At 39.3% G+C, this 13,270-nt stretch overlaps 1 protein-coding gene across 1 annotated transcript in view; it reads right to left on the bottom strand.

Moving 5' to 3' along the window:
* Window positions 1-13,270, bottom strand: part of lrrfip2 (leucine rich repeat (in FLII) interacting protein 2) — a 202,492-nt gene that overhangs the window by 24,154 nt on the left and 165,068 nt on the right. Inside the window, exons 18-21 of the mRNA XM_078539775.1 lie at window positions 12,715-12,885; window positions 9,725-9,817; window positions 8,058-8,150; window positions 4,561-4,693 (exon numbers count right to left, since the gene is read on the bottom strand). Of these exons, the coding sequence (XP_078395901.1) occupies window positions 4,561-4,693; window positions 8,058-8,150; window positions 9,725-9,817; window positions 12,715-12,885 (490 nt within the window). The remainder of the gene's footprint in view (window positions 1-4,560; window positions 4,694-8,057; window positions 8,151-9,724; window positions 9,818-12,714; window positions 12,886-13,270) is intronic.

The following is a 13,270-nucleotide window of genomic DNA, read 5'->3' as shown; positions in this document are numbered from 1 at the left end:
GGAGGAAATACGTGTAAAAAAAAAATGCAAGCTTCAAAGTTAAAAAAAATTCTATTATTTAATTCATAATTTGAACAAGTTCAGTTGACAACTTTAATTTTCATTGCCAAAAGCAAAATACTGCCGGATGTGGAAATCTGAAATAAAAACAGAAAATGTAAGAAATACTCAGTAGGTCTGGCAGCGTCTGTGGAGAAAGAAACAAAGTTAACATTTCAGGTCAAGGATTTTTCTTTCAGTTTCAGGTCAAGGGCATTTCTTCATTTGAAGCAAGGTCCTTGACCTGAAATGTTAATTGTGTTTCTTTTTCCACAGATGCTGCCAGACCCCAGTATTTCCAGCATTTTCAGTTTTTACTTCAGATTTCCTGTAGTAGCTCAAATTATGTGTAATGATGGATTCCCAGCTGCATTAGTGCAATACTTGGCAATTGTTCAAAATTGCAATGGTGAAATACAACAGCAACACGTATACGTACTACAGAGGTCAATTCCCGAGCAATTATCTGGCTTGTCCAGCTAACACAAAAGGGTAATTTTATGACTGTATATTCCTGGTTTGGAGTCTCTGAAAATTTATTGTCACCTCACAACTTTAACATCCCAAAATGAAAGAGGTATACGAACCTTGGTGTATGCAGCTTAACGCACTGCATTAGAGGAACACAAATGCTGGGATTGTCGAAGTTTTTCTGCTCCTTTTAAAGTGGTTTAATTCATTAATGCTAAGTACAACCTGGGCATCAAATTACTAACAAAAACAAAAATGCCTGGAAAAACTCAGCAGGTCTGACAGCATCTGCGGAGAGGAACATAGTTAACGTTTCAAGGCCGTATGAGTCTTCATCAGAACTGAGGGAATATAGAAATGAGGTGAAATATAAACTCGTTGAGGGGGGTGGGACAGGTAGAATTGGGTAGAGGGCCAGTGATAGGCGGAGGCAAAGGAGAGATTGCCAAAGATGTCATAGACAAAAGGACAAAGGGGTGTTAACGGTGGTGATATTAGCTAAGAAATGTGCTAATGGTGACATTAAGGGTAGAAAGCAGGACGAGCAAGTAACAGATAGCCCTAGTGGCGGTGGGGCGGCGGGGGGGGGGGGGGAGGAAGGGATCGAAATAGGCTAAAAAGTGGAGATGAAACAATGGATGCAAATACATTTAAAAATAATGGAAATAAGTGGGAAAAGAAAACTATATTTAAATTTAATTACATTTAAATTATTGGAAAAAGGGGGATCGGAAAGGGGGTGGGGATGGAGGAGAGAGTTCATGGTCTGAAGTTGTGAACTCAATGTTAAGTCCGGAAGGCTGCGAAGTGCCTAGACGGAAGATGAGGTGCTGTTCCTCCAGTTTGCGTTGAGCTTCACTGGAACATTGCAGCAGGCCAAGGATGGACATGTGGGTCAAATTTCTGCTTGGGTATTGGAGTGTAACAAAATAACTTGCTACATTATCCCTTTGGTTTTACACTTGAAATTATTCCATTCTGCTTTAGATTTGAGAATGCCTCATTCACAACAGACATATGCATCAATAGAATTTTTCTAGGAGCGGTAGATATTAAGCATTCATTTACATGGGCTCTGAGAATCAAATATGGGATGATGAGGACATCGCACTCAAGCTTAGCCAATAATCTATATTCATGCAGTTCAAGAGATTTCATAAAACATCAGTGGCCTGATAAGTTAAATACAGTGCACCACAGATGAGCTCCTGCATCCCTCACAGCAAGGGTGACAGCACAGTGGTATACAGTCAGAAGGGATTGGCTCTGGGAGTGCTCAACATTGACTCTGGACATGGATTAATACTCCAACTTGAACACCACTTGGAAGAAGCAAGGGCACAGAATGTACTCTGAGTGGAGGACTTTAATGTAAATCACCAAAAAGTGGCTCAATAGCACCACTACGAACCGAGCTGCTCAAGTCCTGAAGTGCATAATTGCCAGACTAGGCCCATGGCAGGTCGTGGGAACACCAAAGATAGCAAAAAACCTACGTGACCTCACCTCACCAAACCATCTGTCGTAGATGTGCCTGTCAATGACTGGTGGTAGGAGTGACCTTCACACAGTAATTGTGGGGATGAAGCCAACTTCACTCCATTGTGTTGTGTGGCACTACCATGTTAAATGGAATAGGTTCAGAACAGATCTAGCAGCTCAAAACTGGGCATCCATTAGAGCCATCAGCAGTAGCAGAATTGTATTCAGTCACAATCTGTTATCTCATGGTCTAATATATCCCTCACTCTACCATTACCATCAACCCTGGTTTAATTACGAATGCAAAATAGTATGCCAGGACTAGCACCAGGCATGCCTAAAAATGACGCACCAACCTGAAGCTAAAACACAGGACTAGATGCATGTCGAACAGCAGAAGCAACATTCAACAGATAGAGCAAAGCAATCCCACAACTAAGGTATCAACTTAAAACTCTGCAGTCCTACCGCTTCCAGTTGTGAACAGCGGTGGACAATTAAATAACTAATGGTAGGAGGAAGCACCACAAATAACCCTTTCCTCAATGATGGGGCCAATTATCACTCCATCAGTGGCAGGTATCACTGACAGTGATATCAAATGGCATTTATAAATAACCTGCTCACTAATGCTCAGTTTCAGTTCCATCAGGACACACGGTTCCAGACCGCATTACAGTTTTGGTTCAAACATGAATTCAAGAGGTGAGTTGAGAGTGACTGTTCTTGACGTCAAGGCAGCATTTGACCGAGGGTGACATAGAGGAGCCACAATACAACTGAAGTTAATGGGAATCAGGGGAAAAACTCCTCATTGTTGAATTCATACCTAGAACAAAGGAAAACGTGGCTGTTGGAGGTCAATCATCTCAACCCCAGGACATCACTGCACGAGTTCCTCAGGGTAGTGTCCTAGGCCCAACCATCTTAGCTGCTTCTTCAATGTCTTTCCCTCCCCCCTAAAGTCAGAAGTGGGGATATTCGCTGATGATTGCACAATGTTCAGCACCATTGACAGCTCCTCAGGTACCGAAGCAGTCCATGTCCATATGCAGCAAGACCTGGCTTAGGCTGATAAGTGGCAAGTAACATGTGCCACACAGGTGCTAGGTAATGCCATCTCCAACAAGGATGAAAATAACCATTTCCCCATGATGTTTAAAGGCATTGCCATCACTGAATTCACCCTCTAACAATGTGCTGGGGATTACCATTGACGAGAAATTGAACTGGACCAACCATATAAATACTGTGGCAACAAGAGGTCAGAAACTGGGAATTCTGCAGTGAGTAACTCACTATCTGACCCTCCAAAGACTGTCCACCTTGTACAAGGCACAAATCAGGAGTGTGATAGAATACTCATCACTTGCCTGAATGAATGCAACGCCAATAATACTCAAGAAGTTCCATACCATCCGAGACAAAGTAGATGCATGGGAACACCACCACGTGGAAGCTCCCCTCCATGCCACACACCATCCTGACTTGGAACTATATTGCTGTTTCTTCATTGTCACTGAATCAAAATCCTGGAATGCCATTCCTAATAGTACTGTTGGTGTAACTACACCACATGGACTGCAGCGGTTCAAAAAGGCTGCTCACCACCAGCTTCTCAAGGGAAATTCGGGATGGGCAATAAACGTTGGCCTTGCGAGTAACACTCATCCCATGAACAAATTAAGAAGTGTTCTCTTGTGGTTGCTTCTGTGTGCCCACCTATTGCTGTGAAGAAGGTGTCAATCAGCTGAATTGCATGCAGTTCAAGAAGTTCAGTTTGGGGAGGAATTAAGGCGCAGTGGGTAGCATCCCTGCCTCTGAGCCAGAAGCTCCAGGTTTGATTCCCACCCCAAGACGTGGTGGCCAAGGAAGCTGCATGCATAATGCGGCTGAACATATTGATTATCAACCTGCTGCAAATTTTTCTAAAACATGCCGACGGCAGGTGCTAGGGGACACAGTTTAAAAATAAGGGGTCTCCCATTTAAGACGGAGAAGGGAAGAAATTTTTTCTCTCAAAGGGTCGTGAATCTTTGATACTTACTTCCCCAGGCAGCGGTGGAGGCAGAGTCAGAGGTAGATAGACTCTTGACTAACAAGGGAGTCAAGGGTCATTGGGAGTAGGCAGAATGTGGAGTTAAAGCCGCAATCAGATCAGCCATGATCTTATTGAATGGCGGAGCAGGTTCGAGGGGCTAAATGGTCTACTCCTACTCCTGCTAATTTGAATGTACATCCTAAGAGCGGGAGAGATTCCTGATCAGCCATGTGATGGAACGAAGGTTGGAGCCTCTGCCATCATGATCCATAGCTCCAGACTACAACATGTATATAAAAAGTGCATGTTCCCACAGAAATTCAGACTCCCTGAATGAACTGTAACACACAAATTGAAGTTCAGTCTGTGCCAGCGTAACAATATTTGCCATTCTGACTTGAACAAATTGAAATAACCAAGCTATCCAGCCAGATTAAATGTTTTAGAAGACGACAGCAGCCACGAGAAGTTAAGGTTAAGCTCTATTGTTCATTAATTGAGGAAAATATAGTTTGAACAAGAACTACCTAGTGGTCCATCTCCTGCACCTTCAAGCACTTGAGCAGCCTCTTGAGTCACAACTGTTATCGCACCAACAACTGGTTCATGATTTACTTCACCATTAGGTGTGCCTTCTGGGATTATAACCAAACCGTATTTCTGAAAGATAAAATTATTTAAACTTTCAACTGCTGGAAAGCAAGTACCTTTGAATTTCTATGGTCAATACAACTGGTAACCAAAATGAAGTAAAGCAGTCTGTTACCTTGAAAAAGCTGTGGGAATATATTTTACATTACAAGCAGAATACTACAGTTTGTGGTTTTCTAGAAGAGCGCATCTGATAATGACAGCTAAAAACTGAACTTAGCGAAGCTGTTACACCATTTTCTTCTGATTCAAGGATATAATTTCATCAGATACCATCAAAAACATGAGACATTAAAATAAAATCAATTCTTGTCAGAGATTTATACAATCATTGGGTCACTAGCAAAGTTAAGATATCGAGGTTGGAGAAGCCAGACTTGTACCTTCAGCTAACTAACTGATACTAATGGAATGAGATGTTCCAATTTAGGATTTCTCTGTTAATGAGGTCAGGATGCTAAAAACATAATTCCAATGCATCCAAGTTCACAAACAGAACAAACCAGCAAAATAGTATTTTCAGGGCATTACATTAAGATTAAAAAATGAAATAGAACCAGCCACTTGTATTTTGAGGGGCAGACTGCCTTATGTACGTGATTGGTTCTGTATGCTTTTCACATATTAAGTCTGCCCAGGTACAAGAATTCTTGTTCCTACCTAACTAAAATAAATGCCAAGCAGATTAAAATGTAAATACACATGATTTTGTAAATGTACTATACCAGCCACAAAACAATTTCAAATGGAAAAAAGAGCAAATACCAAGTGTAGGATATCTAATAATCATTTATCTTCAGAAACATGGAAACACTTTTGAACAAAAAGGCAGAATGAGAGACTGAAGTCTATGGTACTTCAACAACTTGTAATGTACAATTTCCCCAAAAGTCAGCAATGACGCATGGAGTTAGTTCATACATTACACTGCTCAATGATGTTGCTGAGAAGATCAGTCATGGCCAAGTTTACTAATTTCATTCCTCTTATTGTAAATACATGTGATGAACTTCTACACATGCCAAGAGAAATGTCAATGACACTCTTCTAAAAACTGATGTTAACATTGCCTCTCTGGTTCTCATGTTAGCTTATGACTCAATTTTGGGACCTTTGCAATACTTGCAGCATTTTTTGTTTGTAGCTGGTACATTTTCCATGATCTGCTGTAATAACTGGGTTAGTTCATTCTTCTCTAGGTTGTCATCACCATATTGTTCAAGATATTGATTTTCTAATTCTTAAATTTCCTGAGTACTTGGCACACTTTCTTAGTTTGGATATTCTCAGCACAAATCAGTTGCTCATACAGAATCTCAGAGATGAAAATTGCGAAATACATGACAGTGCATATGCTGGAATTTGCTCCATCTCTTCATGTCACCGTCATCTTTAATAGAAATGATCTTTATCTTTAAACAATTCATTTACCTCAGATCCCTTCAGAAGCAGTCATGGACCGAGGTTCCGCAGGAGTTGCATCAACAGTTTAATGAACTCACCAGCCCACTGAACTGACATTGGGAAGTAGATGAGGCAGAATTCACCATATCCAGGAGGGAGATGAGGTATAATGGCAACATGAGGAAAAATCTTTTCAAGCAGCAAGTAGTTAGGATTTCAAATACATGGCCTGAGTGTATGATAGGGGCAGGTTCAATCAAGGCATTCAAAAGGGAATTGGATTATCTGAAAAGGAAGAATTTGCAGGGCTACAGGGAGAAGGCAGGGGACTGGCACTAGGTGAACTGCTCCTTCAGACAGCCAGCACATACATGACAGGCTAAATGGCTTCGTTTTCTGCTGTAATTATTCTATGATTCTAAGATTCACTATAAATCCAGCACAAAATTTCAAGTGGTACCTCAAATTAAGGAAATCCTAAATTAAGAGACTTACTGTTATAAGATTAAGCAAATTGAGTAGGTATCACATGGAAGTCAAGGCCCATTTCTGAGGTGAAGACGACATTGGTCAGTGGCACCACCATTTTAAAACTCTTTGGTTTCAAATCCCTCCACGGCCTCATCCGTTCCTATTGTTCTAGTCTCCACCAACCAGACAACCCTTCCTCTCCTCTAACTCAGGCCCCTTGTACATCCCCAATTTTAATTTTTGCTCCACCATTGGTGGCTGTGCCTTCAGTTGTCTAGGCCCCAAGCTCTGGAATACCCTCACACCACCTATCCAGCTCTCTACCTCACTTTCCTCCTTTAAAATAGTCTTCAACTCTACCTCTCAAATCAAGTCACCTGACCTAATATCTCCTTACCTGGCCTGGTATTATACTTCATTTTATAATGCTCCTGTGAAGCATTGGAACATTTCATTGCATTCAAGCAATCTGCTCTGTTTAATAAGATAATTCTACCCAGGTTTTCTTAACATGTGGTTATTTGTGTCACTTTCTTATAAAGTATATATTACATTTAGCATGTACAAGTTCAGCTAAATAGTATTAAATCTCAGATAGATGCATTTTCTTTCAAAACTGAAATAGTTAAATCCTGAAAACATAGATTGTTTTACTTTTGACAGCAAAGCCATGTAGCAGAGAAATGCTGCTTCACCAAAGAGAAGAGAAAAATGAGCGGATGAGTGCTACACAAACATGAGCAACTGTATGACCCAACATGAGAAGCATGCATTGAATGAAAATGCTATGAAAGGTCAGTGAAACAAAGGTGAATGTTAATCAGGGAGACAAGCAAAAGATTAACACAGCTTTCTTTTTAAAATAGAAATGCTAATTTTCTACTTCATTGTTTCAGCGGTAGTTTTATTCTACTTTTGTATATCTTAAACTTTTTTCTTAACCCAATAACATTCTTTGGTGGGAGGAGGGTGAACTCATATTCCAAATTCAAAGGTTGTTGAACAAAAACAAAGGAAAATTTATTTGAAAAGGAATTATCTAGCAGTGTTAATTAGTTTACATATAAATAAAATAACCAAGCATCCTCAATCTTCTCATGAAAGCAAAATACTACAGATGCTGGAAATCTGAAATAAAAACAGAAAATGCTGGAAAGACTCAGCAGGTCTGGCAGCATCTGTGGAGAGATGAACAGAGTTAATGTTTCAAGTCCGTATGATTCTTCTTCAGAGCTAAAGAGAAGTAGAACTGCTGAGTTTTTCCAGCATTTTCAGTTTTTATCCTCAATCTTCTGCTGCTGAGAAATGGAGGAAACTGGTTTCTAATATTGAATTCATATTGAAATTTGCAAATAATAGTTATGCTCACTTTTTAATGAAGTGATGTATAATTATTCAGTTTACAGTCACCACACTTTTTATTGCTGCTGATTTTAACCAAAAGCCCCAAAAAATTAATCTTCAACACTATTTAGCCTAAACCGCATACATGTCCTACCTTTGTGTTTTCCCTTAGATCAGCCAACTCATCTTTCAGTTCATCACGCTCATTCCTAATGCAGTCAAAGTAGTCTTTCTGCCTCTCTAGAGCCTGAGCACAGGGCAACAAGCAGGATAAAGAACATGGCAGAGAAAAGAAAGTTTGTGTAAATTGCAACAGACATGAATATAGCAGATGAGACAGTAGGAAAAGCGAAAGAAATGGGTTGAAGTTTGGAAAAACAAAATCTCATCTGCAACTACAATTTCTCAAGATTAGCTTCTCCTACTTCATAGTGCACAACTATTGCAACCTGTCACATGCTTTCAGATGTTTGATTAAGCAAACAAACCACAACAATAAATCTACGTCATACGTGATATACAGAAGACAAATGGGAAAATTACACTGAACGTTTACACTATAGATACTTGCAATGAGGCAGTTTGTCTTTTACTTAAATTCCTTACTAAGTATATCATGCTCCAACACACTGAATGGTAGAATACGACATTACATTTAGTAACCAATCAACAAATAACACCCCATGCAACCACTGCTCAATATGACCTCCTACCCCAATTTTTTTGTCTTTCCAGTTGACAGTTTCCTGCAGATCAAACACATCCCTGGTGAGGGTGTCCACCCTCTGCTGCAGACACTTGTTCTCCTACAGGAAAAGCCACAGGCGAGGAAGGGAAGTTCAGCATTGGTTGGAGCACAAGACAGATTAGGCAGTTAAGAGAAAAAAAAGATGAGTTTAAAGGGTTGAACAAAATGAACACACAAGGCCATAATAGTGTACAATTAAGAAATAGAGGACTACAGAAAGATGAATAATCCAAATTTTAAAAAGAATTGCAGATGCTGTTAGATATTAGTTGGCTTAGACTGTACTGTATAAAGTTTTCCTCATTTAAGTAGCCAGGGTTCATTGATGAAGGAGGAAGCTTGTTACATTTACCCAGGCCTTTTCAGTCATTCCCCAGGGAGACAGACTGCTGAAACAGGGTACAAGTACAGTTTACAGACATAAATGGCGTACAATCAACTTGCAACAACCATTTTTATACCTATTTAAAATGCAGCTAATTCAGCTCGAGAATCTGATAACAAATTGCCTGAATGAGATACTTATTGCCCTCAATTGCAAAAGATGACAGCAGTAAAGAGCTAAAAGAAAAATTCACGGCATTCTACAACTGCGATTTCCAATAATGGTGTATACATTCATTGTTGAATATAAATGAAAAAATACTTTGAACATATTTAATGCAAGTTCATACCAATAACCCAGCTCGTTTGTTGACACATTATGTAGTGAACGTATACTGATGTCTTAGTATCATCCATATTAATCTGATTTCTATTATACTATTGTAAAAATATTTTACAATTTGATGATAGAAATCTAAAGATATATAGGTTGAAGTCTTAGTTTATGAAATACATTGCACCCGAAAATAATCAGCTCGTTGGATACATAGATTCAAAACTGTAAGACATTCTCAAGGCAGTTAACATTAAATTTTCAGCAGCAATCTCCAACCCGACTATTGCAATGTCCAGTGGTGTCAAGAGCCACGGGCCATTTTCTACTAATTGTAGAAATTTATTTTATCAATTTATGCAAACACCGAGACCAGAACTTTTGACAACAACAGGGGCTTTCACCCTCCACCTACCTCTATAAGTGTGTCTCTTTGCTGAATACCCTCTTTTAGTTCTTCTACTTTATGTTGCGACACGCTACACATATGTTTTTGCCGTTCCAGTTCCTGAAGGAAAAGCAATAGTACATATTTTTTAAAAAACCTATTTACAATTTGTTACAGTTGTCCATCCGTGATTTTTTCAGACACTATCACATTTTCTTTTGATATATCAATGATTAGATTGTGGCATGATAAGTGGCACTGTTGGCCCATCTACTATTCTTTCAACTCTGGACTTGATTTGAATGCAGCCAGTGTACAAGAATAACACACACACACCACACACACAAAAAGTGTTTCTATGGTTGACTAGGATTGGCAGTTCCGATACGTGCTTATTAATGCAAATAACACAATCTTGTCCTTTTCTTCTTGCATTGCCCACATTTATCAGCCAACTTTCCTGAACATGTTAAAGACTTGCTTGAGTGGTGGAGATTGAGCAGCACCTGATGATATTTTACTTTCGTCTAAGCACAGCGTTGGCTATTATTTGACTATGGAGAGTATCGCATCTGAGCCCAATCTAGTTTTCATCCAATGTACAAAAGCATGAATCCATCAGGGGTTGCTGCATAGAAGTTAACCTGGCGAGGCCAATTGCAGTGTTCCTATCACCATCTAACTGAGATCAGCCGACTCAACAATGGCTAGAAATCAAATCTTGGCCCACACTAATCTGTGTGGCTGGAGAGGCCATATGACCTACTCATCCTCCTATTGCATATGTTCCTATGTGTGGCTCTACTATGCTTTCCTCAACCAGATTCCCTCATCATTTTTAAAAAATGCTGGAAAAACTCAGCAGGCCTGACAGCATCTGTGAAGAGAAAGGCAGAGTTAACGTTTCGAGTCCCATATGACTCTTCTTCAGAGCAGCTGGCTGATATGCTCTGAAGAAGAGTCATATGGACTCGAAATGTTAACTCTGTCTATCTCTCCACAGACGCTGTCAGACATGAGTATTTCTATCATTTTTTGTTTCTGTTTCAGATTTCCAGCATCTGCAGTATTTTGCTTTTATCCCTCATCATTTTATGAGCTTTTGTGCCAAGTGAGGAATGACGAGGATAGGAATGAAACTTAATCACTTTTAAGGATAGAAATGTATTAGAAGCAGTTCAGAGAGGATTCACTCGACTGATACCTTGGATTGGGGGTTGTTATCATCTTTGGAGGAAAGATTGGGCAGGCTGAGCCTGTATCCATTGGAGTTTAGAAGATTGAGAGGTGATTTTATTGAAACACATAAGATCCTGAGGGGACCTGACAGGGTGCATGCTGAAAGGATGTTTTCCCTTGTGGGAGAGACTGGAACCAGGGGACACAGTTTAAAAATAAGGGGTTTCCCATTTAAGATGGGCACAAGGAGAAGTTTTTTCTCTTAGGGTTGAGTGTCTTTGGAACTTTCTTCCCCAGAAAGCAGTGGAGCGAGGGTCACTGAATATCTTTAAGGCAGAGATAGATAGACTCTTGACTAACAAGGGAGTCAAAGGATATTGGAAATAGGCAGGAATGTAGAACTGGGGCCATAATCAGATCAGCCATAATCTTATTTAATGTCAGAGCAGGCTTGAGGGGCTGAATGGCCTACTCCTGCTCCTAATCCGTATATTCGTATATCTATGGCAGCATTACGCTTTCCTATGTTAGATATGACACAGATGGTATACTGGGCTAGAAAACATTGCCTATCGTGAGAAGCTGTTAGTTAAATATTGCTGAAAGAAGAGACATTTTTTGTCGAAGCTTTTCATCTTGCACTCATCAGGACAATTTGCATGAAAATGCCAATGTCAGGGGAAACAACAAACTTATACTGTATGAGAAGAGTGCACTGATTGGTTAGCAAGTGAACTCAGATTGGTGGAGACGTTGCAATGGAGGATGCACCAGTTGATGGTGACTAACATTGGCATTTCCTTGTGAATTGTCCTGATGAGTGCAAGACCAAAAGCTTCAACAAAAAAGTATCTTTTTTCAGCAATACTCAAGTTCTGTACTACCAAATGACTGTTAGTTAAAGTTGAACCCCATAGAATTGAAAGCAAATTATTGACCCAATTAGGAAATTGGCCGAGTGCCAGGAGACAAGAATAGAGATAATGGCAGGTACTCTAACTGGCACTATGTGGCTTGTGGTGTCCCATAAGTGTTTCAAATAGTCACCATATTTATTAACAATTTAGATGATGATTCCTGTTTGTCCATTCCTAGGCTTCCAGTGGGCACAATATTTCCCATGGTACTAACTGAAGGAGGCCTTGGAATTCTTGAAGTCTATCAAAAATAGATCAAATGGTCATCTCATTTGTTGCTCATAGGACCAGGCTGTGCAGAAAATGGGTGCTACATTCACTAACATAACAACAGTGACTGAACTTCAAAAGTAAATAATTGCTTGGAAGCTCTATGAAACATCCTGAAAGGTGGGATGAGGTACTATAAAAATCCATTTTATTCATTATTCATTCTGAATTAGATTAAAAACACATTTCAATTTCATCATCAGGAATGGACATGCCAAAATGCAAATCAACTCTGCTCCTCAGTCACCAGTCTTTAACTAGATTTAGTGCTCAGTAGGTTTGTTTCCACTCGAGTTTAAATATGCTAGCGCCCTTCTTTTACATCTTTGAGTCATAGCAGATTTCAAATGTAACTATTTAACACAAAGCATATTGTCAAAAATTTCTTTTGAAAAACACTATCAGAATTAATTTTATATACAATCCAAACATTATTACACATTCCCTGAAAGAAGGCAATTGAGCAGGTGCAGCTCTTGCTGCAACAGAAGTCAGATAAGTTGTGTCAATTCAAAAAACTAAAGCTGCAAAATTACAATTGTAACCTTAAAGGGACCTTTTGATCAACATTATGTTAAGAAAACACATCTTCATAAGTGCAAAACAAACAGTAACACCCAGCCATTGCTGTAGTTGTTCATAATTAATTACCTTTAATTTTTCTTCATTCTCTCTATATAGCTCAGCCATCTGCTCCTCCATTTCTTCAATAACGTCTTTTAGTGTATCCACTTGGTAGATGAGGTTAGATTTTTCATTGTCTAGTTGTGCATTGGAGACCATAGCTTTTTTATATTTCTCTTCTACTTCTGATAACGAATCCTGCAAATTGAAAATAACTGATATTCTGGTGACAGAATCAATGATGTTGGAAACACTGCAAACATAAAGAACATGCTGCAATGTATTAGAAACCTGATTTGATAGTAACATGGAGGATGAGAGGAAAGAAAGTCAACATGATTACAGGTTGCCAATTTATAATGTATTTATCAGTGCAGCAAGCAAATATCACTTAATTCCCACAGTTATTCACTCAGTTGTTCTTTTGTCTATTATAACCTCACTAATAAATGTAAGAGGAACAATAGGGGAAAAACAGTACCGAAAACAATTTTTTGTTTTGTGTTAAAAACATTTAAGAATAAGACAGGGCAAACAAACAGTTGGCAGCTCGTGTGAAAATTTGACCATGTGCATTCCAAAG

Source organism: Cetorhinus maximus, chromosome 4 (genome assembly GCF_964194155.1).
Source record: "Cetorhinus maximus chromosome 4, sCetMax3.hap1.1, whole genome shotgun sequence".
Classification (NCBI taxonomy): Eukaryota; Metazoa; Chordata; class Chondrichthyes; order Lamniformes; family Cetorhinidae; genus Cetorhinus; species Cetorhinus maximus.
The sequence above is the reverse complement of the archived record's forward strand: the minus strand, read 5'-3'. Positions and strand labels throughout refer to the sequence as shown.